This window comes from Archocentrus centrarchus, chromosome 13 (assembly GCF_007364275.1).
Source record: "Archocentrus centrarchus isolate MPI-CPG fArcCen1 chromosome 13, fArcCen1, whole genome shotgun sequence".
In the NCBI taxonomy this organism is placed as follows: Eukaryota; Metazoa; Chordata; class Actinopteri; order Cichliformes; family Cichlidae; genus Archocentrus; species Archocentrus centrarchus.
In genome coordinates, this window is record NC_044358.1 from 37,196,283 (window position 1) to 37,224,009 (window position 27,727).

General features: G+C 40.9%; 2 protein-coding genes across 2 annotated transcripts; one reads left to right on the forward strand and one right to left on the reverse strand.

Annotated features, from left to right (window-relative positions):
- Window positions 1-64: 64 nt before the first annotated feature.
- LOC115791097 (uncharacterized) lies at window positions 65-4,458 on the reverse strand. Its single transcript, XM_030745196.1, has 6 exons — window positions 4,373-4,458; window positions 2,139-2,405; window positions 1,277-1,618; window positions 932-1,168; window positions 782-810; window positions 65-672 (listed from the first exon to the last, which is right to left on the reverse strand). Exons 2-6 carry the CDS (start codon window positions 2,188-2,190, stop codon window positions 550-552), a joined length of 783 nt encoding a protein of 260 aa, XP_030601056.1. The 5' UTR covers window positions 2,191-2,405; window positions 4,373-4,458; the 3' UTR covers window positions 65-549.
- blmh (bleomycin hydrolase) lies at window positions 3,966-26,068 on the forward strand. Its single transcript, XM_030745195.1, has 12 exons — window positions 3,966-4,120; window positions 6,122-6,319; window positions 10,039-10,148; window positions 10,806-10,947; window positions 11,147-11,235; window positions 11,355-11,447; window positions 18,274-18,429; window positions 18,537-18,695; window positions 18,781-18,848; window positions 19,649-19,766; window positions 20,056-20,122; window positions 25,770-26,068. The coding sequence occupies exons 1-12, from the start codon at window positions 4,111-4,113 to the stop codon at window positions 25,916-25,918; spliced, it is 1,359 nt and encodes a 452-aa protein (XP_030601055.1). The 5' UTR covers window positions 3,966-4,110; the 3' UTR covers window positions 25,919-26,068.
- The last annotated feature ends 1,659 nt before the right edge of the window (window positions 26,069-27,727 follow it).

The following is a 27,727-nucleotide window of genomic DNA, read 5'->3' on the forward strand; positions in this document are numbered from 1 at the left end:
AATTCAGAAATCATAACCTAATAACCTTGAAGCAAAAAAAATAAAAAGTCCACAAAACTCAATATGAGCAGATCAATACTTGTTCTTTCATCAAAGTACATCTTCGCAAAGTAGCATGCGTCTGTGGTGAAAGGCTCACTCAGAATGGGTGGTCATAAATTTAAACTCAGGTTATTTCAGGGTTCCCCATCACCTCAGTTGTCCTACTAACTACTGCTGGCTTGCTTTGGTCAGATGATATGGTTGTACTTTGGTGGAAAACATTGTTTCTAGATAAAACTGCTCACCACAGCCAATTTGTCCAAAATTACGCAACTCAAAACAATCTCAATGGAGAAAAAGCAAATACAGAACAGAGGGGAAACCTGTGCTTGATTTTGTGGTAAACTGACACATATTTCATAATGCAGACAAAAGTCTAGAGCTGGAAATCTGAAAGATGCAGTTCTGCAAAAAAAAAAGAAGGAAAAAAAAAAAAGAAGCTCCCACATCCAGCGTTTCATGAAGTCGTCCCAGATTGGGCAGAATGGTACAAAAATAATACAATTCTCAATTCATTTCCACTGTGCAGTCATTAAACCTGAGCGATGAGTAGATGGTGGCAGACTGGTCAGGCTTTCTCGTGGTTCCCTGTTGCTTCAGTGCATCTTGGGAAATGGCTGCATACACCACCTGCAGCATTGTGAAAGGGAAAATTGTTGAGGACATGTAAGCCTGTCAGTGAGATCATGATGTTCAAGGCTGCCGCTAAAGACTGCTTCAAAACATGACATTCACTTACGTCAGGCTTCTGTGAGGCTTTGGGAGGACCTGCAAAAAATACAAAAAAGAAAAAGAGCACTGTAAAAACTGCAGTTCTGAAAAGTATGATGTTTATTTCTTTATTGCTGCCTCAACACAGGCTGATAACAGGAAGAATACAGGATTATACCTTTGCGAGGGGAGGTTTTGCGTTTCTGCGGTACCGGGCATCGTGGTGGAGGTTGTGGAGCTGAGTCGTTTGATTGGTTTGTGTATGCAACTTCATATATGACCTGTGGCCTGTGAGGCGGCTGACGTTTGGCCTGTAATCTCAGACAGCGTGCCAATCCCAGAATGATGGGAAGGCAGAGAAAGGCATTAGCACAGATCAAAACCCTGTGCAGGAGATTCCTCGTAGAGGGGACAGCTATATGATGGGGAGGACACACAAAAAGCAATCAGACCTACCGGCTACAATGCAGATGCACAGATACACAGTGGTGCACATTTGGTCAGTATACATGATTCTGTATACCTGTGGTGATGTTCACATGTGTGAGATGTCCTTTTTCACTTACACCTTTAGCCCAAAAAACCATACATCCATAGGAACCTTCATCTGATTGGGTGATGCTCTGGATGTTTAACGACAGCTGTGTTTGATTGGCTGAGATTGCCTTGTTGGTCAAATGGTGTCTCTGGCTTTCTTTCACAGTTTTGCCTCCTTCATTTGTTGAATTTCCCCACTTCCAGTCACCCGTCCAGTTGTGTCCACAGTGCTGGACTACACAGGACAAAGACAAGCTGTCCCCTTTTGGCACATTAATTGTTCTGCGCTGTGCCAAAACACTCATCTGGCATTCTTCCTCACAGAGACCTAAAAGAAGGGATTTTCATTTAACTCACTGTAGTTGAACAGGAATCTGTATGCAAGGAAATTTGGCGCTTCTGTGTCCTATTTCAAATTGGCATAAACAATTTGTCAGAAGTGCAGAGTTTCAGTCTACGTCCAGACTACAGTCAACAGAATCTGGCTAGATTATAACCCCCAAAGTGTATTAACAATCAAGAAACACACACACATCTCCTAATTTCCATATGCTGTGAACACACGTCATACAGAATAAAACACACATGTGGCGGCCACATTTAAAAGGCACAGAGTTTAACAAACATTCCAAAAACCAAACACGCTCAGTACACTCGGGCATGTCTGTGATTACCGCAGCTTCTAAGGCAAACACGTGGGAAACAGCAGGTTTTTGGAAAATACTGCAGATGGAGAGATCACTTGAGCACTTTAACAAAGACAAATTAAAAATGAAAGAAATTTTCCTTTATATGATGACAGCTTGAGTCAGATTTCAGATTTGTACAAGTCAAAACAGATTACTTACCAGCACAGAAGACAGAGACGAAGCTGATGACACTGAGGAGATAGGCACGCATGTCTGACTGTAACGCTGTTCAGTGGTGCTTCTGCTCAGTGTTCATCACTTCCCCTATTAGAGTTTGAGTGGCACTTTGAGAAACACTGTCAGACCTTTCTGGAAATGGACACTGCTTGTTCAAAATGCCGTCAGTGTTGTGAAGTGAGCGAGTGGGCTCCCAGAATTTTCACTTTCTTTTCCTGTCCTCAGTCATTGTCCTGCCTTTCCTTTATCCTGCAGAGGGGAAGGAAACAAACTGCTAACCCACACAAGCAGCGACATGCACGCATAGGTGTAAAAACTAAATTACAGGAAGTAATGACTTCATGAACAGGGAGATCAGTTTTCCTACAGGAAAGGGGCTGGTTTCAAAGAACTGCAACACAAAGAGAGAAAACGCAACAGAAACTAGCAAATCTGTGTCATGTCTGTGCAGGTTTTGGGTCAGGGACTTTTTTTTTTTACACATTATGGTGAATTGCACTGTACAAGTGACCTGATTTGTGAGACCTGGATTAAGGCATGCTTGGGTCTCTGATGGTTATTTGGAGTTTACCAATAAAAACAGGATCAAAGGGGAATTTTAATAAAAGGCAAAGGTATACTTGATAGCATCAGCAAACTCAACAGAATCACATTCATTCACTTTAGTTTCAGTATCCCCCCCCCCCCCCCCCTCCACACACACACACACACACACACACACACACACACTTATGCAACAGCAATGAAAAATATATTGTGTTGATTTTTTTTTTTTTGTCTTATTTTGGTAACTGAACTTGAACAAACATGACTAGAGACATGGCACGTTAGGATACTTGTGATTATTGTAAAAATCCATAATCCAGGATAAATAATGTTTCTTTTTAACACAAAATACACTTTATTCTGTCACAGGGACTCAAATGACACTAACTACACACCTGAATTGGCTCTATGTCTTAAAACCACTTTCTATTCTCTCAGTAAATAGGATGAGAGAAGTTGTAACTATTAAATTTTTTTCCTGATAAAGAGCAGGTACGGATTTTCGACACTGAGTACATTCCCAACCGGGAACTGCGAGCGGATTCCCAGCATAAAGCAAATATAAAAACTTTGGTTACTTTTGGAGCCTAACATTATTATTGTTACTAAGCAAATAATAGTCTGGTACAGAATACAGTTGTATGTAAGTTATGTAAATTTACACATTCCTAATTTTCTGTTAGGTCGCGCCTGATCGCTCAAAAACAGCAACGTGTGATCTTATTTTGAAAACCGGACGTTTCGTATGTAGTTAATCTGTCCGTTTTGACTTTTGGGAGCGCTCGTTTAACTGCGCTCTGTGGAGGAACGTAAGAACAGTGCTACAGTAACTTTTGGTGAAAAAAAAAGGTACAAACGGGCAGTAATAAGTGTTATTACTTTAGCTGTGTTTAGCCTGCATTTACAGCTCAGCTTATTATTCATAGAATTTTCTGAGAAACCCAGAAAAGCTGAAAATGGTCTTTGAGTTCACCCAGTTTTATATCTTTCTCTGAAACATGATTTACATGAATGGGGAAAAAACTGCTTACATCAAATTAGTTCTTTATAAACTTCAAGCAGGAAATGTTGGCAGACAGTGAAAAAAAGATTTGTTTTTTCTACTTTTTTTTCATATAGATAACAGCTTTTTTTATGTGAAATTTGCGCAGGACATTTAGGTATTCCTGAATCGATAAAGCGCAAAATATGGGCAGCTGATGATGTATTTGTGAGTTTGGAACGGGGATGTTCACCATTTAGTCTACAGTTCTCAAACCCCGCCCAGCCGCCACGTCAAAGACCTAGCGGGGAGTCCATAAACGAGCGCACCCTGTGGTCACACTGACAGACTGTCGGTGAAAGAGATAAACAAAGAGCCGGCGACTATCCAGGACAACAGTTAACACTCCTCAAGCTCCTCGGCAACATGGAAGCTGGTAAGTTGAGTGTCAGTCTGTCCCGTTTAAGCGTCTGTGGCCGCCTGGATAAGTGGAGCCCGCGTTTGGCTGCTGGAGAATGACAGCTGACGTAGCTAACCTATGCTAAAGTTAGCATTCATTGCGTTAGCATTCCAGACTGCTAGCGCGGCTTTCTGCCGTCCCTCTCTCGGCCAAGCTAGGTTGACAGTTCACCCGCGGCGGGTTGTCAGCACGGTGCCAACATCACAGCCTTAAATACATTAATCTTACCTCTCTGCTTAGGCGTTAAGAAGTGTTTCCAGGAACTGGAAATGTTAGCCAGAGCAGCTCACTCGTCTTGGAAACGCCGGTCTTGCTCTTTGAATTGGCATCGATTCATGGAAGTGAGAGTTTTTGTTTGGGGAAACGCTACTTTTTACCCCCGAAAGGAGAACAGTTTCATTTATGTTTCAGAACTCTTTCAGCAGATCTTAATAACCACACAGATCAGCTGAGCAGAACTACTTCATGTTGTACACCTCTGTTCGCGGCAGAGATTGACTTTGAACTTCGATCTAACATCTGTTTTAGCCAGCTGTTCCCATTTAGACTGCTGCATTTAAAAATAATCATTTAAATTGGGAAGTTGTCTGCTAAAGTGACTCTACTAAGTTTGCTCCTTTAGGCTGTGTGTGTTCCAGCTCTAGTTTAGACCTTTGCACATGGACTAGTGATGGGCATAATAAAGTGCTTAGCTAATATAAAGCCAGTTGTGAGCGCTGATGTGTAAATATGCAAGTCACCCTGGCTGCCTGTGCTTGGCCCCTCTCCATAGAAAACAACCATGTCTGTCCTCACCATTCATGTCCTCAGTTGTTGACTAAAAACCTGACCAACTTACTAAGTGATGCTTCATTTGGACTGAGCCTTTCCAGTAGCTACTCCCACACCACCAATCAGCTAATAAGCTGCTGCAAGGTTAAAGCCGTTGGCTAATACTCTTACAGACTGACCTTTTGGCACTTACTATTTCCTCATCATCAATCCATACCGATCATTGTCAAAACATTTAGGTGTTGTGGCTTAAGGAAAAGAGGGTTGCATTGACATGGGACCCCATGCGGGGCCCGCTCTCAGAATACTCTTTGCCTTAGGCTGGCTTCTGCTTGTCTTCTTTTCTTTTTTTCTTCTCTGATAACAAGGCAGCTAATGAAGTTTGACACTGTCCTAATCTGCAGTGGTCAGTGCATTTCAGCTTTGTGTTGATGGAAAATAACAGAATGCAGCTGAGCGAGAGGGAGAGATTTGAACTCTAGGCAGCATGCATGACTAGGCAATGTCCCTCTCAATGTTTAATTACTCTGCACTATTATTTGACGGAATAACAAACCACACACTAGTGCCAGTTTGATTCTGTCAAAGTGTGTGTATGTGTACACCCCTCCTTCCCCCATCCAGTGGGACTGGACTGGTTTTCCAGTGTGTTCCTCTCCCAGATGGAGCCAGATGACTAGCAGCCAACTCTGACCAGACCTCAGCTTCCTAAGGCAACTTATAGTAGTACTACTGGAAAGCTTTCTCTATTTTTGTTCTCTTTTGCTGCTACTGCTTTTCCATATACCCAGAGTATTCTTTATTATTTATCAGAAGTCTAATCTTAATTGTATTAAGTATCTTTTACAGATGCCACTATAATCTCTGATGGGTGGTGGTGGTGGTGAGGCACCAGGCAGTTGTAGCATTCAATAAAGCATATGCTCTTGTTTTATGACTATCGATCTGGTATTCCAGGCATCATTTTGACATCTGAGTGCACGAGTGCTCGAACAATGGCTCTTAAGTGGGAAGTGTGTATGCCTGAACCGCACAGATGAGTCATGGGAATAGGAACAGTAGGAAGTTCCACCTTCAGATACAGACAATCTGTGTGAATGTCTAGCTGTGCAAGCTTTGGTAACTTTATTTGTGCTTCCCCCCATCCCTTCTTTAATTTTTTCCTTCAACCTTACGCTCGCTGCTTTCCACTTCTTGTTCCTGAAGGTTTGAGTCAGGAGAAGGTAGCCACCTTTGTTAAGCGGATGCGGTCCGAGCCACGTTACCTGTTGGCCCAGAATGTGTCAACCTGCATCGACCCGTTGGAGGTTTGTCTTCACCGGCAGACTGTACAGGATACTGTGCACATCTTCCAGCACTCTATCCCCACAGAGGGCAAGCCTATCACCAACCAGAAAAACTCAGGTAGGACGTAATGCAATTCAGCTACATACACATGCACTTTCCACAGGATACATAGATAAAGTGTTTGTATTAGCAGGGTTGAAGCAGTTGGGTAGGGTAGTCCTGAAATTATGTGCTTTTTTTTTTTTTTCCCAGTTCCTCCTGAAAACTAGGGTTTGGTTATAATTGGAGTAAAATTTCAGAAGGTTTAATCATTGTCACATAACCATTGTTTTTATGCAGAGACCTGTCCATTTTGAAATGCTGTACATGCTACACAGCTGGGAGTTATAAAAAAAAAAAAAAAAAAATCCTGTTTTCTGACACATATCATGGAAAAATGAACTCAGTTAACCAAGGACAGCAAAACAAATCTGAACACCACGAAGCTAGAATCTGCTCAGCCTCAAGATACCTTCTGCAGATTTCTTGAGCTGACAGTTTGTTTGTTTCTTTTTGGGTTTTTTTTGTTTTGTTTTTTTTTGGGTGACTGTCCCCCTGAGGGATTCAAGTTCTTCCAGTCTTGTGCCCTTCACAGTGCCAGGTGGATAGCACATGTGATTTGGTCACAAACCAGTTTTGACTGATTGTTAAGGAACTCACTGGCTTGAAACACTTTACAGGATTTGCTGGAACACTGTACATCAATGCAGGTTCACTGCTCCTTCTGCTATTAGTACTCCAGCCAGTGACCTGACATTCTTAAAAGGACTGATGTCCTAACATGATCCTCAGATTGCCAATCCTCTATGGCAGTGGTTCCCAAAGTCAAGAGTGCTAGGGCCCACTTAATAACCAGAAAATCCATATGCATATATATAGATGTGTATCTAAGCAGACTTGTCAGTAATTTCAAACTGAATTTCTATTACTACTCGTGGCTCAACAGGGGACCGCAGCCCACACTTTGGGAACCACTGCTCCATGGTATCTCGGAAGATCTGGTTGGACTTGCTCTACCTGATGGATGTATTTCAATTGATATTTAGTGGAATGTGGAGAACCCTGTCCTCATAGCAAAAAATGGGGGCATGCTGTGATGTGATGGTGCTAACCACTGTGCCATCATTGAATCAGGAATGATTCCCATTTTTAGTTTTCACTGTATTTTGTTGTGCTTACCGCCAGTCGCCTCAAGCAATGAAATGTTCACACCTCGTGTGACGGTGATAAATAATAATTTCTGTGCAAAAATATTTAGCCGTAATATTTTTCTTAACAACATGAACAAGCACATAAAAAAAGTCCACATTTGCATTTCAGTGTACTACTTTGGACCACTGTACCCTTGGGTCAATCCAAACAGGTGCTGAAGACACTGAAATCAACAAATTCAGTGTCTTCACTGACCATAAATGGATATTCATGGCCAGACGTTTGATATATTATAGTTAGAAGTAGGAACCACAGTGTTAACTCAAAATACAATAGGCCATGATGATAACAGGATCATGATAGTGATTCTGTAACAGTTGAAACATTGCAGCTGATAATTTACAGAATCAGTATATTGCGATGCCATTATTGTCATGGGACCCACTGTGATTTTAACCACAAGGATGGGAATCACAGTGTAGCTTATAGTGCAATACTATCACAATATGTGTCTCAGAATAATGCTAGTATTATGACAGCAATTTGCTTATCTGGTGACATAAACTGGCTCAGAGTTCAGACAAAGAGCACTAAGATGAGTTTAAACAACCAGAATTTTATTGAATTAAATTAAGCTTGCTATAAAGGATACTGGAACAGCTGTATCAGTAGTGTGGTCAGTGTGTAGCTACAGGTAACGAGTGCATGAATTAGAGTTAATGAAAACCCTAACCAAACACACTCCTGTTTGCTGGGAAGGAGAGAGAAAAAAACGGGTTGGCACACCTTACCCTTTTTATAGCAGTTGCCTCTTAGTGCTTACAGGTGTAGTACCTCTCTGGACCCACCTCCTACACACAACTAGAAAGAAAATGCAGAGAAGGAGCAATCAGAGTGGGAGGGGCCATAACAATCAGTATTCAGTGTCAGTATAATTGTTTGCCAATACCCCCCTTGTTAGATTTTTCTTTATTACTGTTATTTTACCTCTGTCACTCCACCCTCATTCATTCAGTGGACAAGTGCCACCACAAAGAATCATAGGCTGGTGACTCTGGTAAGTCTGTTTGGTGCTGGAATCCAAGAACAGGAAGCTGGCACGGTATATTGCATTATTAATAGTTTGGCCCACCTGGACGACAACAGGGGAGGTTCATGGACGTAGTGAAGGAGGGAATGCAGAGGGTTGGTGTGACAGAGGAGGATGAGGATGCTACAGATAAAATGAGATGAAGGAAGATGATCTGTGTGACGACCCCTAAAAGGGGCAGCTGAAAGAAAGAGGGTGGATTAAACTTACTTAACACATACAGTGTATCACAAAAGTGAGTACACCCCTCACGTGTTTGCATATATTTAAGTATATCTTTTCATGGGACAACACTGACAAAATGACACAATGAAAAGTAGTCTGTGTGCAGCTTATATAACAGTCTTCATGTAGCGCAACAATTCGTCTTTTAAGTTCTTTGCCATGAGGTGCCATGTTGGAACTTTCAGTGACCAGTATGAGAGAGTGTGAGAGCTGTACTACAAAATTGAACACACCTGCTCCCTATGCACACCTGAGACCTAGTAACACTAACGAGTCACATGACATTTTGGAAGGGAAATGACAAGCAGTGCTCAATTTGGACATTTACGGGTGTAGTCTCTTAGGGGTGTGCTCACTTTTGCTGCCGCTGGTTTAGACATTAATGGCTGTATATTGAGTTATTTTGAGGGAAGAATAAATTTACACTGTTATATAAGCTGCACACAGACTACTTTTCATTGTGTCAAAGTGTCATTTTGTCAGTGTTGTCCCATGAAAAGATATACTTAAATATCTGCAGAAATGTGAGGGGTGTACTCACTTTTGTGATACACTGTATATATGTACAATACATATGTGTTCAGACACATTTTGGGTGTCACGTGAGTCTTTTTTTTTGGTGAGCGTGGGGGGAAATTGGTTGCTGTAGTTTCTTTAGGTCTATACAAAGTACACCAAACTCATCATTTGTGGTTTTTGTCAATTTGTTTTCCCCTTTTACTTTGTGCTGCACTACTAGAGTTTATCATTAACCCCTGGTAGTAACTGCACTTGACTCATCCTAGGTTTGCTGTCTTTTGACTTGAATCTTGTTCTAGCATGTGGATTTCAGTGCCTCACAACATTCATGAGTGATCCAACTGCAGTGACTCATGTGTTGGTGGGTATAGTGTGGGCTACAAAAGTTAGTCTTGCCTCAAAAAATAGATTAAATAAGAACAAAATGATGGACTTGAAGCATCTATAAGACAATCCATGCCAACTGCATTAGAAAAGACTGCAGTTTAGAAACTGATGAATTCATGAATCGGCCTTTGTTGACAGCCATTGTGGCCCATTTAGTTCAACATGGCAATAAATTTAAAACCTTAAAGTTCCACCCACCATTTATCATTGACCCCCCCCCCCCCCCCCCCCCCCCCCGAAAAAAAAAAAAAGTGTCAGGCCTAGAAATGTTGGTTTGGTAGAGCCCTATTAGTTGGTTTAGTTGTGGTACTGCAATAAAACTATCCTTGTGTGCTTGTGAGGCATAAGCAGAACAGTTGCTGCTTACGCATTAAGCCTTTACTGAACGGCAATATTTCTAAATCTGTTTTCTCTTAATCACAAGGGAGATGTTGGATCTTCTCGTGCCTCAACGTCATGCGACTGCCCTTCATGAAGAAGTTTAACATAGAGGAGTTTGAGTTTAGTCAGTCCTATCTCTTTTTCTGGGACAAGGTGAGGCATACAGTAAAAACCACACACCTGTTATGACTGTGGGATTTTTCACTTTTTTTTTTTTTTTTTTTTTTTTAAATATATGTTTTTAGTGATGCAACGTTCTGGTAACTGGATGTTTTTGTTGTTTTGCAGTTGGGACACTGTGCATGCATGTGCACTGGTGTAGTGTTATGCAGCACTGTTCTACTATACAGTCATTGTCTACCTAAAACCCTCTTTTGTGCGTTGTGGTCAGTGCTCCGCCCGGGCTGACGTCACAGTGACTCCTTACTGATTCTATTTTTTTTTTTTTTTTTTTTTTTTTGTTCAGATTGCTGTCATTCCTTTCTCTCTAGCTGTGTGTATTTTTAGACAGTACGCCTGTCATAAAGACTTTTTCTTTTTTGTGTGCGTGTGCGTGTGTGGCAAGTGCCAGGCACAGGAGTTTCAGCTAGTGTAGTAGTAGTTCTAAACAAGGAAACTGTAAAAGTTTCCTTAAGTTAGATGACTGAAAGTCTTTAAATATTTGAAACAGTCTGATAATAACCTGCCTTATACACCCATTTTTTTTATTTTTTTTTATTTTACTTTGATTTCCAGGTAACCTGATACTTGTTTTCAAGTCTCATGTGGTCGACTGTCAACTTTGACAGTCTCTGTGTTGTTTTCTCTCAGATTGAACGTTGCTATTATTTCCTCCACGCCTGTGTGGAGACGGCACAGAGGAAGGAGCCAGTAGATGGACGCCTGGTCCAGTTTCTTCTCTCCAATCCAACTAATGATGGAGGGCAGTGGGACATGCTGGTCAATCTCATTGGTTAGTTCTTATCATGGCACAATGTTCATGTTGTTAATGAGTACCTTGTGTATTCTAGTATTCAGCTGTAGCTTAGTTAATTTTATACTACGAAATGAACTGTGCTTGCTTTAAAGTTGGAGGCATTTTATAGGTTTAGTGGAGCAGTAGCCATGTGACGGGTATGAAAAAATGTTGTTTTATGCTATGCTGTCTGCAGAGAAGTATGGCGTCATTCCAAAGAAATGCTTTCCAGAGTCACACAGCTCAGAGGCCTCACGCAGAATGAATGACATCCTCAATCATAAGGTACATTTTCACATTTCCTTCAGTTTAAACTAGATGAAGCTCACATTTGGCTCCATCAGTAAGTCACATAATCAATGAGCCCATGCTAACTGTTGCTTTGATCTCACTGCGTGTTGCAGCTGAGGGAATACTGCCTAAGACTGAGGAACATGGTGGCCAGTGATGCCAGTAAAGCCGAACTGTCCGACGCTATGGACACCATGATAGAGGAGGTAAGGCTGAAACAGCATGTGCAGCTGTTTTCTGTTTGGTATGAGGTTTTTCTTAGAGCACTGCAAACTTTTTAAGGAACACAATTTGTTTGAATGGAGGAACTGTTGTCTAAGTGTAGGACCTCTAGAGCGGTTCCCAAAAGTCACTCCTCCAAGTGTGCTACTTCCCCAAAATTCGGGCTGAGTTTGCTTGACTGAGTATCGAGGTGTTTTTCCAAGTGTCAGCATCACATGCCCTCCCAGCTACACACCCCACCACCTCCAAAAATTGTGTTTCAAACCGATAGTGCAGTATGTAAAAAGTCATTGTGAGTTCTAAAATCAGTTTTTACTGATGAGCTGTGTGAAACCTGAGGTTCCACTTTGAAATGCTGCTTTCAGCTGTCTGTTTATACCTCATTCTTTTTTTTTTAAATTACAGTCTAATTTCCTACTGTTAATTTTTTGTTTTCATTCTTAATTATCCATGAATGAAGTGAGGGATCTGCCTCGTGGTTGTCAGTGGTTTTCGCAGCTCATGGGATGTTGAATGATGTGGTTCTTGTTTGCTGGTTGCAACAATTTTATAAAGCCTGGTATCAATATTTGGGCAAGGGACTGGCTTGGTCATGCGTTATTTGTTATCACTGAAATTGCTGTCTAGTCAGCTTCATGACTAGAGTAGTTGCGATAAACCTTCATTTATCAATGGTTTCGTAATGGTCATGCAGTAAAGTCACAATAGATGCATACCTGTAAATCATGCAGGTTTAATGACACAGGTTTGAGGGGGTTGTGTGAGTGAGGTTCTCAGTTCTCATTTTCATTTTTAATTGATCAGATTTGTGACTGGGGGGAATTTGATGTAGCAGTGGAAATAAAAGCAGAAGTGTGTAAAAGAGAGCAGAAGTTGGTTTTCTGCAGTAATTTTAGGAACAGGGAATAAGACGTACAGTGGCACAAATGTGTTGTGAATTAAATATGTGCTACTGTAAATATATATTTTTTTTGTTATTTTGTTTTGTTTGTTGTTAAAGGCACACTGCTCAGATGCTGAAAGCAAATGGAAAATGTTCCAAAATGTAACATTGTTCCATTTTTACCAGAAGAGGGAGCTGTCAAATAATACATAACTAAGATGAGCAATGTTCAGCCAGATGGGATCCCTCAAAGGAGTCTGCATGTATTCAGTGTTTCTTTAAGGCTAATCATGGATGGATTAAACATTAGCGGCAGTTGTGCTCAGTATTTTGTATAAAACTTTACTTTTGCTTTGTAAGAAGTTTCACTTCTAGTTCACATCTTGTTGGTAGGTATCAAAATCTAATGGGAGATTTTTAAATCCTAAAGATAAATTTTTATCAAATGCTGTTACTATATCCCAGTGGTATAGTTCAACACGGTAGCGCACATTGCAGAAATATGACAGCAACTTGCATTTGCACACGAGGTAAAGACACAATACAAAATCAAACATGCTTATGTTGGCTTCAGGTTCATGACAGCGACACCATCTTGTTTATGAATAATTAAAGACAGGTTTCCCTAAAACAGGATCTGCAAAATGCCAACATTTGTCATGCAAATGCATGATGACATTTGTTTTGTTTTTCTTGTTTGTTTGTTTTTCTTATTGGCACTCTTTAATTCTGGGCTTTTTATAAAGTCAGTAAGCATATCTTCTGCTTTTCTTACTTTCTCCAATGTCCTGCACCATATACACTGACAGTGTTTTGGCCTACATTTTGTTTGTCACATGAGAGGTAGTGTGCAGGTGAGTGAACACAAAGTTGCAGATAGGGATCTTGTTTATGGAACAGTTTGTGATCTGAGGCTAAACGGTGAACACACATTTACCTCCAAGAGAAAAATACAATGCAGTCCACGTTAATGGGAAATGGTGTGCAGGTACATGTAAACAAACGCATGCACCACGTCACGGGTCTAACACGTGTTAAGGGCCTACAGTCATGGGGGCATAGTGTGTGTTTTTGAATGCTGGATGAGTTGCACTGTGTATGTGTGAACCTTTTATTCAGGCTTTGTGTGTATGTGGGTGGGGCAATCAATCCATCAACCAAGCTTCCATCGAGACAATTGGGCCTGGTTAAGCAGCTTTTGTTGTCAGCTGTTAGGTGGTATTGTGCTGCTGGCTGTTTGCTTGTTTAAACAGTCCCTCAGTGGATGTCCAGCCATCAGCACATCGACTTGCATATCCACAAACATATGTTGTGCAAGAGTAAAAATGCAGATACAGTGGGAGGGCAGAGGGTTGTCAGTGTGTTTGTATGTCCACCTGGAAGTGGTTTGTTTTGCAAAGCACCACATTTATCTATTTATTTTAAACAAAAGGGTGCCAAATTATTCTGATAATCACTGCTCATAATGCAATAAATAAATAAATGCCTCTTAAACCTTTGTATTGTATTTTGAGATGAAGTTATACCAAAAGTGTAAATCTAGTTATTATTTAAGATGTCAGCTGTATGTTGATCAACTTGTTTACATTTTAAAGTTTACTTAAATATAATGGGTTCAAGATGAGCATTACAGTTTGGACATATCAGGTATTTGTATAGATGATTAACTTGAAGTCTTGAGGTGTCGTTTAAATTTATTTATTTATTTTTTTCTGTTTTGCTGGAAGCAGACTCCACTTGCAGTGTGTGAGAAATATGAAAGATGAATGTTGTCACTATGTCCTGAAATTATGTAATGATTCTCATCTCCATCCATCCACTTATCCAATTTAATGACTGTGTTTAAATAACACTAAATAATATATTTGTCTTTGAGAAGCAAGTGTTTCTTTCTCTTTTCATTGTAAAACAATAGAAAATGTCCATTAAACTTTGCTTTTGCCCCAAATTAAAATTTTCTTGGGAGTGTTTGGTTGAAAATTGTGCCATATTTGAGAAGATTTTTGAAACCTCCGCAAATTTTTCTAATCTCTTGAAATTTTGTTTGATCTGAACAGTTAAAGATTTGATCAAATTGAGTTTTTGTTATGAGTTTTGTTTTTTTCTTTTAACTGAACATTTTTACCATTTTTATAGGCAATTTTCAAAGAGAAAACAGCTCTAAACCTCTAACCTAGATGAAACCCAGGAGTAACTATGGGAAATGACAAATTTGTAAAATCATTGTCTGAACCACAAAAGCAAAGTTTTGGGATCAAAAATATTTTTGTTTTGTTTACATGTACAGAACTAGAAAAAAAAAACAGTTCAAACCCAAAGACAAGGCAACAGTGGAAATTTGTTACCTGGTGTAATCAGTCAATGGAGATTTGTGGACTCATGTCCACTGACTGTGGACATGAGAACCCCTGTGTACCTCTAGACATCTGTTGTTGTGGACTCTTGAGAGTGGGGAAACTAGTGTTACCTCTACATGTGTGTTTGCATCAATGTGTGCTCATGTGTTTCTCAGGATTAAAGTGCCATGTCAGTCCTACTTGGGTGTGTGTGGAAGTGATGTTGTCCACTCACCTTATGTGGCGGCTGCGATTGTGCCCTGGTCTTCATCACCCAGCCCCACACGCAGTCCCGTGACAGAAAACCTGGGTCAGTGCTTCTGCTTCCACTTACTGTACACCAGGGTGTACTTCATTTAAATGAACCGCCTTGTGTGTGAAGACTATTCTTTTTGTTAACACTGGTCAGGCAAAGGGGGCTTAACCCACTTTATACTGCACCTGCAGAAACAGTGGGCAAATCACTGCTGTGCTCTGTGACACTTTAGGATGACAGTATCCATACGCAGTGTTGTTGAGGCAGAGAGGATTACTTTAAGTTTCAAAGCCAGCCTTCTTCTTTCACGCTGTATCGGATGTGTGTCGGGGTTTCTCTTCTGTCACTTGTATGGACGAGTAGACGGTACAAATAAAGGCACAATCACTGGAAGCTGTACATGCACATGCAGCACTTCACACACATGAAACATACACAGATGGTATCCCTCACGCCACCACCCTAGCCTTTCCATGCTCCATTGCGTCATGGAATCAGAAACACCATGTGCGGCTCTGGTCTTGGCTCTGAATACAGAGAGAGTGATTCTTAAGACAAGTCTAATTTATGAGACAGCCATCAACTCGCAGAGGAAACCTCTTTGCCATAGCTCACACACCCCCGCGCTCCAGGCTGTTGGCTCAGTTGATTTGTTGTTCGATGTGGTGGGTTCCTACATGTGTCTTTGTTACTGGCTGCAGTCGTTGCAGCCTCAGAATAGCCACTTTGGAGTTGTCCACCCACATTTCTTGAATTTTTTTTTTTTTCTTTCATGCACAATTGCTAGAATTTAACAATGACCATATGTGTTGCATGTTTACAAAACATGGAAGTTTAATCAAAACCTCACTCATTTTTATCCAAATTGTTTGCATGGTGTCATTTGCTTACACTCACAAGTCCAGCTTCTAGACAATAGTTATAAATTTACTTCAGAGTAGCAACGAGGTGCATGTTTTTCCTCAGTTTGGCAAATCGTGCCAAGCCGAGAACACTTTCAACCGCCAATTACTGTTTTTAAATCTGTTGCTGTAGTATCTTAAAAAAAATGTGGAGCAAGTTTTTACAATAAGGATAAGTGGAAGTAAATGGATGGATAGATGGAAGTTTTTACAGTTACATTTATCTGCTGTGCACTGTTTTTTGTTTTTTTTTTTTTCTTTTTTTTAACAGCTGCTAAGGGAAGGTTTATGTACCAACTTTAGTGCATTATTGTTAAATGTCGATTATATTAATTGCTGAAATGGCTTTCAAATCACTACTTTGAGTTTTTGTTTACCTTTTACTTGGCATCTCGACTTGAGCCAACTTGAGGCAGTGTCTTCAACACTGGAGCGCAGATGCTATCAAACGTTAGCCAGGGTTAGCCCCAATAGCGTGCATTCAGCTCATTGTTTGTACCAAGACATGCAAACTCACTATGTCACAGAATGGAGACAGACCTGAGGTGGGTCTTCCGCTAGAGACCGATGAGTTGAAAAGAAAGCCGCATGTTGACAAACTCCATCATAATCACTTACAACAGCTGGTTCCTGAAACCTGTTAACAGTTCAGATGTTTAGAATATTAAGATATGAATGACATGGCTGTTGAAGTTAGAATCTAAACATGAGTTGAGCTCTGCAGATTTTTATGAATAACGCATGTTGGGTATAGGAAAAAAATTGAGGGCTTTGGCTCAAATCATTGTAAACTGTCTCAAAATAGAAATCACAAATCTTTAGACAGTTTAACTCGTCAAAGTGGTTTTTGAGAGTCTAATTAAAAAATGCAACTTGGGAGTCACGCAAATCAAATTCTAGCTTACATTATCAAATCAGACACATTACATTGAGATAAGAAAGAAAACCCGGTGTTTGTTACTGTTTTGTTAGCTGCCTCTTCTTTCCACCCCTCTGTATCCCCCTCACCTTTTATTTATTTATTTTTTTCTGCTGCTCCTCTTTCCCCATCATGTATATCTGTCACTAAAGCAGCAGGTGTTTCAATATTGATCCTCTCTCTGTCAGCTAAGGCTTGCCCTCAAAGCTACTTTATTTGCCTTGCCAGGTGCGATGAGTAGTTACAAGGCTGACCGGCATTGAGGGCAACGTTTGCTGTATGTGTCGGGGCATCGAAAGAAGAAAACTGTAAAACAAGTGGAAATGTTTAAATTTACCAGGAGAGACTAAATGGAGGAATTGAGAGAGAAGAGTGAAGGTCAGCGGGCGACTTTAGAAGACCCAACAAGTGGATGGACACCTTGGTGTGTCCTCATGCCCACAGAGTAGTCTAAATAAAGTTGCTGAATTGGGAACAAAGTAGTTTGGATGTGTGGGGAGGGGGGAGGTTGAGCAGATGCTTTTTATTGACTCAGTGCAAGTGTGTATTTTTGTGTGTGTCTGTATTTTTGTGATTTTTACGCATTTCTGTAACAAAAAAAGGGATTGGTTTGCTTGTGCAAGACAGGCCTGAATTTATGCTTCTTTTTGTGTGTGTGTGAGCGTGTGTGAGCATGAGTGTGAGAGCCTTACTGGGGTAACAGCACTACACTGCACTTACCAAAAAAAATAAGGACTAACATCTTTATATAATGGCATATTTAATGTGTTAAGGACCAGGAAAATGCTGCAATGGTAGCTACATTTCTCCAGGCCTAGCTTTAATACGCACACACAACACTGATACATTGCCAGACTAATGTATCACTGTCTTGTGGTCCTTTTTTTATCTACCACAAATAATGGCCTCGATACAATGGTTAATTTCTCAGTCCCTTCTTAATCATATTTGATAGGAAAAGCATGTGCTTGGTCTTGGGAAAAGAACAGTGGATGGGAGAACTGAAAAAGCTTAAGGGGGAAATTCCAGAGATAGTTATATCAGGGGTTAGGAGGGCCAGATTGACAGACGGTCCAGTCCAAACAACCTGATTTAGCCCACAAGAACTCAGTCTGAACTTACACATGAAGATACACATGGTGGAAGGGCAAAGGATGCATGATGCAAATGGAAGAGAATGGAGAAGGAATAATTGGGAGAGGTGGTCTTACTCATTGAGTGTATTCAGGGATGGACAACAGATGTTCACAAATTAGGAATATAAAAATGCAGACTCAAGTAAGACTGGTGGTTCCCTTCTCTACAAGTTGAGGTGAAATAGCAGGAGTCTTAATCTCATATATATTGAAATCTCTTATTAAAATGTGGAGTTAATACATTACTTTTTTCACTCTGAAAACTTGTCATGTTTGCTTTCAACTGCCTATAAATGCTAAATAGACTTGTAAATTCAACATGGATTTATTTGGTTTAAAAGCCAAACCTTTTATTTTAACTGTCTGCGTGCTGTGCAGGTTTTCCGAGTGGCCAGTGTTTGTCTAGGTAGCCCTCCTGAGACCATCTGCTGGGAGTACAGGGACAAGGATAAGAACTTCCATCGCATGGGACCTCTCACTCCTCAGCAGTTCTACAGGGATCATGTGAAACCCCTATACAACATTCAGGACAAAGTACGTGACCCCTTGGACACCACAGACAGAGCCTGCAAGTGAGGTTTCTGTGGTCTTTGTGTAGCTGTAGTGTTTCTGATCTTGTATGATTTACTCCCTCTCCTCAGGTCTGCCTTGTAAATGACCCTCGACCCCAGAATCCTTATGGAAAACTGTACAGTGTGGAGTTCCTGGGTAACATGGTTGAAGGTCGCAGCACTCTGTACAACAACCAGCCCATCCAACTACTTAAAAAAGCTGCAGCTGAGTCCATCAAGGACGGAGAGGTAAGTGGGCACAAGTTGGCACAACTGTAGACACAGATGTGCGCGCAATTGTGACTATTTAGTTTTCTCTTTCCACCCCTCTTAGGCCGTGTGGTTTGGTTGTGACGTTGGGAAACATTTCCACAGCAAGCTGGGCATTAACGACATGAATGTGTGAGTATACCTCAAGGATATCCAGTGTGCAGTTATTTTATTGTTAAAGTGGAAACTAAAAAAGTCTCCAACCACTATTTAACCTAAGAAACTTTGGAATACAAAACACAGAAACTGGATTGTTCTCCCTTACACTGAAGGGATTGGAGGGACAGGAGGAATGCTTACAGCATACAAAACCTGTTTTCATGCACTTATGGTCATTTTACTGTTGTTAAGATGGCTTAAAAACCTTTAGAAATGTCTTTTTTTTTTTTTTTTCTTCTTTGTGCCACATCTTTACTTAACCGGACCAGATGACGTGCCTTTTTGAGGTGTCTGTCTCCCCACACAGGAAAAGTGCCTGTCTTTGCCCTTCAGGTGCAGCAGCAGCATCTGTGTCTGCGTTGCTGGCGCCAGGCTTAAATTTGCCCACTGAACCAAAACGGCATGGTGCCGAATGTCTGGTTTAATTTGTGCTGAAGCTCATCTTTCAGACAGATCTCTTCTTGTAACAGTACATTAAAATCAGAATGAGGCTGAGGCTTAATGTAGCCTCATTTTTGCAGACATGCTCAAGGTGGAAATGAAACACTGGGCTTGCTTTTAAGCACAAGTAAAATCCCAGCTTATGAAGGCAGTGTTTTTTTTGTTTTTTGGCCTTTTTAGGGCCATTACATCATGTGAAAAAGAGATTTTAGAATTGGTGGACTATGATAAATTACCAGTGAATTTATTAAACCGTCTTTTGTCATAAGTGTACAGGTGAAGCAGAGTTACCAGATGAGAATTTTTTTTTTCTTCTTGTGCATTTCATACAGGTTCAACCATGAGCTTGTTTTTGGGATTTCAGTGAAGAACCTTTCAAAGGCAGAGAGGCTGATATACGGCGACTCTCTCATGACCCATGCTATGATCCTCACTGCTGTCACAGACAAGGTACACTCATATAAACATGCAGTACAGGTATTCGAGTGTTTGGTACACTCATGTATGCATGCAGTACTTATACAAACTGTCCAACAGGGATACACACACTCAGAATTTCCCAGAGTTTATTGTATGAAAGTCGTTGCTGTGTGTTTACACTGCTTTAATCTGCTGCAGTTTTTTGTGGCGCTGTCAGTTTCCCCCCTTGTAAGTAACCCCAGCTGTCAGGACACTTTCTTTCCTCTTGTCTCACTGTTATCTCCCATCGTCTGGCTCTTGTTCTCTCGCTCTTTCTCAGGATGGAAAAGAAGGCTATGAAAAGTGGCGGGTGGAAAACTCCTGGGGCGATGACCGTGGCAACAAAGGTAACGCAAACCGCTCTTTCTTCACAGTAGAAGCCTGGTTTCTTTAATGTGACACTGACTGTCGGCTGTCAACCCTCTGGTCAACCCTCTGGTGTGATAAACCATAAACTTTCTGTTTGTATTCTTTAAATTAAACACAGGGTAAGACAGTGATTCCCCTGGATTGCTGCTTTATGAACTTGTAATTGGTTGTCCTTTTTCACAGGAACAGAAGCACAGGGGACCTTGCATGTTTTTTTTTAATTCAGCACTGAATATTTAAGGGCCAAACTATTAGCTAAAGCTAGCAGGCTTCCTTTTGACTGTATGTGGGCTCCTCACAGGCAGCGATAGCTAACAAAAGAATTTCCCAAATATGATAAAGTATTTCTCAGCATCCACTAATTAATATGAAGTAACATACAAATAAAATTATAGAATTTGATTCACCAAAACTGGAGCACAAACTTCTTTGACAGGCTGCTCAGGGCAATGAAACACCCAGCAGGCTGAGCTATCTGTCAGATAATTCCGGTAAAAATGCTCCAAAAGACGCCAACACCGGAAACGTGGTTGAGAGGTCCATTCCAATCACTCGAGACACCTGCCAGCTACGGCCGCCCGTTTCTGAATTTGGCCGTTGACTTTAATGACTGAGTTTTAATGTTTTTGTTTAGTTTTTTTTTTTAACTTTAACTTGCATTGTTCCTGGGCACATTTTGATCAGGAATATCACATTCACTTACATCTACTAGACAGATCATTGTCTCTCACCAGTTTACACTTGGTTGTCTTTTTGAAAAGGACATTTAAGGACATAAAGACACAAGTCAAGTCCACAGTGAAGTTACTAAAGCTGAATTGTGTGGGCCGAACCACACAGGACTTGCAGGGGGGGGGGGTTCCCTGAAGGAGTAACATCCACTCGATCCATTAACACCAGCTGACCTGGGTTCACAGCTGTGGATGGAGGAACATGTTGCCTGTTTTTAAAGACATGATTATGTTAAATTATCCCATGAGTATGATTGGATCACAGGCCCAGCAGTTTGGCAGCCCACTGGAAATGCTCTTAATGGCCTCTCCAGCACTGTGCACGAGTGATTATAAAGCTCATTAAAATGCACGTTAAGTTATTAGAAACCTAAAAGGTAAGTTAAGACTAGAAACATAAAAAAACAGAATCTGAGGAGCTGAAATGCTTCAAAAATGAAATGTAGTAAAATATAGTGTGAAGTGTATTTTGGTCCTGAGCTGTTGACATACACACAGAGCTTTTATTCTCTAACACACCAGAAGCGAATGAAGAATGTGAACTTTTGAACCACATTTTATTTTTTAGTGGTCACTTGTTTTTTGTTTTATTTTCAAACCACAAATTAAAATTCATTTTTATAACCTAAGTCAGTCTTGGTCAAAGCATTTGAAGCATCAGGGAAAACTGTAGGATGTCTGTCATTAAGTAAGTAGTTTTGGCTTCCTTTATGCAACAGCCCTCCCAACACAGCAGGTACTCCACACCACTGCCCCAGATCACTGTTGCTATGCCCACTATTTATTTATTTTTTTTCTTCATTGTTTCTCATCTTCCTCGGCCCTTCTCCGCTTTACCTCCCTGTTTCTGAGCTTGAGATTCCACTGCAGATTTTAGGAGAGTATCTAAGGTCAGTTGTGGATTGTCCTGTGACACACATGCAGTGCAAGATGTACACACAGTGAGACACACACACACACACACACACATGCCCTCAATATTTGCTTGAACCCGCAAACCTTGGTGACTGTTGGGAAAACATGTGAAAACCCCTCAGTCAAATGAAATGTATTTCATGCATATCTTATTCCATAAACACCAGCAGATGGGGGAAGGCCAGGGCCCCCAGCCCCTCCGCAGCCAAATTAATAAAGGTTTTTTTTTCTTTTTAGAACAAATGTTTGAGAAGTGGAGTTCACTGGGGGAATCTGGGGGCTTTGTTTGTTTGATAAAAGCTGAGTGGAGAAAAGAACGCACAAGTAGTTAGAAAGGAGACGTGAACATTTCTAACTACTTGTGCCTACCCAGATGTGGAGACAGTTTTGGAAAAATGACAAAGAATTGAAGAAATTGATGAATAGTGATTGGAAGAAAGAGCAGAGAAAGAAAGTGAAGTGCTTGTAAGTTTTCCAAAGATTTTTATGTCTCCCTTAAGATCTTTTTAATATTCCTCCTAACCATAAAAGGATCTCTCATGAGAGGTTTAACTTTCTGTTTCCCCATTTTTAATTCATCAAACAGATGTTGCTATGGCTCTGCTCACTCTACAACTCATACTTTTACACCATTTAAGACTGTTTGGGCCACATATGTGTGTATCCATCCATTATCTTTCACTTGTTCTGTAATTTATGACCCAATATCTGAAAAATCAGGAAAGCTGAAATAACCTCTACTGTACTTGATACACTATACTGCCAAAAGTATTCACTCAGCCATCCAAATCATTGAATTCATCAGGTGTTCCAGTCACTTCCATGGCCACAGTTGTATAAACCAAGCACCTACATTAGGCATGCAGACTGCTTTTACAAACATCTGTGAAAGAATGGGTCGCTCTCAGGAGCTCAGTGAATTCCAGAGTGGTACTGTGATGGGATGCCACCTGTGCAACAAGTGCAGTTTGAAATTTCCTCACTACTAAATTTTCCACAGTCAACAGTTAGTTGGTATAATGGCAAAGTGGAAGTGATTGGGAACAACAGGAACTCAACCACAAAGTAGTAGTCACAGAGCAGGGTCAGTGTTTGCTGAGGCGACTTTCTACAGAGTCAATCACTACAGACCTCCAAATTTCATGTCATGTGACCTTCAGATTAGCTCAAGAAAAGTGTGCAGAGAGCTTCATGGAATGAGTTTCCATGGCTGAGCAGCTGCATTGAAGCCTTACATCACCAGTGGCAATGCAAAGCATTGTATGCAGTGGTTTTAAGCACACCACTGCACAAAGGAGGTCCATAAAGACATGGATGAGCAAGTTTGGTGTGGAAGAACTTGACTGGCCTGCACAGCGTCCTGACCTCAAACTGATAGAACACTGACTGCGAGCCAGGCCTTCACTCCAACATCAGTGTCTGACCTCACGAATGTGCTTCTGGAAGAAGGGTCAAAAATTCCCATAAACACACTCCTAAACCTTGTGGAAAGCCTTCCCAGAAGAGTTGAAGCTGTTATAGCTGCAAAGGGTGGGCCCACACCATATTAAACTCTATGGATCAAGAATGAGATGTTTTAGCCAGAAAAATTTCACAGGTTTTTAAATGGGCTACAGCACTCTTGACTTTGGGAGCCACGGGCGTAAGGTTTTCAACAGCCAGTGTAACAAAATGCTGCAGTTGTCATTCCTGATAAGTGTACAGTTTGCTGTGTTTTTGAGCCGCTGCCCTGTAAAATTCCCTCATTATGCAAGTACACACACAGTGTATATAGTCTTAGTCTTGCTTTTAGGCATTCAGCCGTTTAATTCAGTTGTTTGAATTTGAAAAATGGGGAAAATATATCTAAAGTATTGTCACTTCCCCTTTTTTGACAAAAAAAATGGATGAAAATCACCGTTCTTCTTGGCCGGCTCTTGTCCTATGTTGGAACTAGCTGAAGCTCAAGGTGGCTCGCTTACACTACACCCATCTGGTCTGAGACAGGACACTCAGCCTATCCCAAAAAACAAATAACACCCAACATTCACACACACACTATGCCACCCAACACGCGGGTTCCAGGAAGCTCACATCAATACACACATGGTTGCCGCAGTGAGAACCAGGCAATATGCCATGTGAGATTTGCGTACTTGGAAGAACACGGATACACAGCACACACGCCATTCCGATACATTGTTTTGAACTGCGCACGTTCTTGCGGTTACCCTGACGTCTTTGATAAGTCAACTTGACAGTTGGAGGGACGCTCTTGTTTGCTCAATTCCGAACACACGAGAAGGGGAAAAAGAAGAGTTGGAGCAAAAGGTGGTATGAGGAAGGGAAGAAAAGTAAATTAACTTGAATTCCGTGTTTCCAATTCTAATCCAGCTTCCCATATGGGCCAGTTCAGTGCGAGGTCTGAGCTCCTCTGGTTTCACAAAGCTTCTAGCCACTTTTATTTATGTGAAAGACGCACACAGACATCTTTGATTTTAATGAATCATTTCAGTATGGGGCTCGGTTCTCATCCAAAAAGTGATCAGGTTATCCCAACATCCTTTCCATCAGTGGAACCTCAAGGTACACTCATAAGAATCTGAATTCAGTCATGTTGACCTTGTACAACTACACGCATTCACACAGGGACAGGGAAATGGACATTGTTTAGTTTTATCAGGGTGGGCGTGCAGAGCTGATAGCCAAAGTGTTGAATGCATGCTGTACTTAAGGGTGGGACAGTGTGAATTATAAGGGGTGGGGGTCCTTCTTGTCTGCCACCCTTTTGTCTGCTAAACAATAGTTTAATACTAAAGAGCACTTAGCAGGATTTGAAACATGCATGCATCAACAAAGTACATTTGACCACTCTGTTGAACTGTTCTTCCTCTCTACCCCTCCCCTTTCAATGAACGACGCGTAATCGTTCGTGTTCAGGTTCAAAATCACGGTATCGTTAGATTAATAAAACTAAGCCGTGTGTGTTTATGGAGTGCAGTCTACCTGCAAGAATTATTTGAAAATAAATAAGTGGACCCTTTGCAGCATTGTCTCAGTTATTTTATACTAAAACAGATTTCAACAAATTTCAAAAATAGAACTCTATCTGCTGGTGATCTCACACAAGAGCTGTTGAGGAATGATGCTAACTGGCCTCATTTCCTGAGTTCTAATCAACAATTTCCATTATCATGGAAGTTTTACATCTCACTAAGCGAGTAGGCTTCTTATCCAGCTTGCTCTGGGTGTAGCTGCTGCTGCTATTGACAGATGTTGGGAGTCGGTGAAACTGTGGCCGGATGAACGTGCCGTTGTACAGTTTTCTAACATGTTCAGCCATAGTCTTCGGTGTTAAATGCAAAAGTTGAAGGAACACTCGAACACAGACTAGTTAGCCTAGCCTTTTTGTGCTATTCCTCCACTGAAATGTCCTGCTTTTCACCATTTCTTCAAATTCTGTTTTAGGAGACATACTGAACTTTGTGCACAGGACTGTGCTCAGAACTATTGAAGATGCTTTAGTGGGCAATACCAACATTAACTGTGAAATAATATCCTGCAGGGGAAAGGATCCCATCAATACCAGTTACGATCATCATCAAATATATGACACAACACTGATACAGTGGTACATGTTTTGTTTTTTTACATAAATATATACAGAATTGTATAGCATCTTAATGACAGCATAAACTAGGCATCACATACCTTCATTGCATCTATATTAAAAACCTGGACAGGATTCATGCCTGTGAGTAAGGAGAGTCCTGAGCCATCTTTCTGACGTTTCTTATTTTCTGATATTTGCTGTTTTAAACAGTCGAGTAATCTATATATCGCTAGGTGAACTTGAACACTAGAACCATCAGATCTGTCTGATGCTCGACCTGAACTTAACTGAGGTGTTCCTTTGTTTTGTTGTCTTCTGCTGAGTACTGCCATCACATGGGGAAACCAAGCAGCTGAACTGTCGTCCTGTCTCTCTTTGTCTCTGCAGGCTACCTGATAATGACAGATGATTGGTTCTCTGAGTATGTGTACGAGGTGGTGGTAGACAAGAGGTTCCTCTCCGACGAGGTCCTGGAAGTGATGCAAAAGGAGCCCATCGTACTTCCTGCCTGGGACCCGATGGGATCCCTGGCATAGCTAGAGAAATCCAGGTTTTAGCCCCGCCCTCTGGTCAATTTGACTCCGCCCTATTCCTCAGCTGCTTTTACCTCTCCAACATTTCCCTGACACCTCCTTCCAAAACAGCCTGTACTTCTAGAAAAATAATAAAGATTTTGTTTTCTTTTTTACCAGACTGCTTTTGTCTTTTGTATATTTTCTCAGACTGCTGCAGTTTTTTTCTGTTACATACACACTGCGCAAGAAAGCAATTCAGTGCATATCTGCAATCTCAGCTCTGGATTTGGATTAGATGCTGGCAAATATTGTGCAAGGCAGTTAGTCTTGTTTGAATGTTTTAATTGAGGTTTATGTATTCCACTCATGTGCAGATGTCTTTCACCAGGATAAAACAGCAGTTCATAGAGTTGCACTCAAAGAAACACACTGGTAACGCAGTCTTATCATAACTTCCTGTCTCTATAATCTACACAGTATAAACAGATGCCTGAATAGCAAACAGTGGTCTGGAAATCTTTGGACAGTGACAGTTTTTATAATTTAGCCGCAGTATGAAACAGATTTGAAATGAAAATTATGTAATTGAAATTCAAAAGACTGAACAAAAAATTGCATTAATCCTTTAAGAATTAGAGGCAACTTGATGCAAACTTCACCATGTTAGGGGGTACGGTATGACGTGATCACAAAAAGTCCAGGCAGAAGCCCACGGACGTCACAAAGGACTGGGTGTCCTTCTTTGCTGCAGATGTCAGCAGGTTGTTTGTGGGTCTTTCTGCTTTCACTTCTGTCTTGAGCAAGAAGCACTTTTGCTGATCGTGAGCCGCCTCCTTTTTTAATTTCATGTCGTACTGGTACTGGTCAATCTTAGGTCCATGTGTCAAAACAGTGCTGTTCCACAGCTTTTAGGGTTTGTTGTTTTGTTTTGTTTTGTTTTGTTTTTTTGGGGGGGGTGCTTGTTTTTTGCAAAGTCTTTTTTGCCCTTTTTCTCAAAGCTGATAGACGATTTGCAGCTTGTGGTGACCCATCGCTACCTGCTCTCGTGAAGTCTACCCTTTTATGGCCAATTCACCAGTTTTCTGCATCAGGTTTCTTTTCAGAATGTACCAAACTGTTGATTTGACCACTCCTAATGTTCCTGCGATCCTGTTTTCCTTTTTACAGCCTGAGGGTGTTCTGTTAAGAACTTCTTTTACCACATGTTGTGGATTTACAGAAACAGCTAAAATGACAAAAACTGACCCAGCTGTGGTTGTGAATGTGCATTAATGTTTTTTTGGGAGGTGGGGGGGTTGCATCTTCCATCTGACTCCATCCCAACTGGTACATGTGAAACACTTATTTCACCACAGGATGTCTAGATTAAAGAGTCAGGTTAAAAAAAAAAATATCCACGTTTCCTGTGCAGGTTTTGTCATTTTTCCTCAGTATAGTCTCTGCTCTCCCTGTTTTAAAACACACCTTTCAAGTTAAGGAGGACCTTTGACCTCCCAGCAGGTGGTCTGTCAGATGAGTTACTACTCATCATCCTCAGCAGTGTGGCTGCTAACACCAAAAACAAACAAAACATCCATCCACCCTGCTGGTTGCTCAGAGGCCCTTTGAGTTTTTTTCAAAAGAGATTATGAAATTAGAGTTCATTATGTAAAGCAGTTTTTTAGATCTGTATCATACCTTCAGCTTGTGTTTAAGGATTAATCTGATGCAAGGGACGAGTGAATTCAGACAGGATTTCATAAAGCAAATGCAGTAAAACTTATAGTATATTTCTTTGTATTTATTTCTTGCAGGTTGGCTGCAGAGTCTGGCTATTTAAAAGAAATAGAA

Coding starts and splice junctions, on each gene's coding strand:
- LOC115791097 (XM_030745196.1), bottom strand. CDS start 2,190: ATGCGTGCCTATCTCCTCAGTGTCATCAGCTTCGTCTCTGTCTTCTGT. Junction 811..931: donor CAAAACCTCCCCTCGCAAAG/GTATAATCCTGT, acceptor TATTTTTTGCAG/GTCCTCCCAAAGCCTCACAG. Junction 673..781: donor AAGCCTCACAGAAGCCTGAC/GTAAGTGAATGT, acceptor ACAATGCTGCAG/GTGGTGTATGCAGCCATTTC.
- blmh (XM_030745195.1), top strand. Junction 11,448..18,273: donor TGGACACCATGATAGAGGAG/GTAAGGCTGAAA, acceptor CGTGCTGTGCAG/GTTTTCCGAGTGGCCAGTGT. Junction 18,430..18,536: donor TATACAACATTCAGGACAAA/GTACGTGACCCC, acceptor CCCTCTCCTCAG/GTCTGCCTTGTAAATGACCC.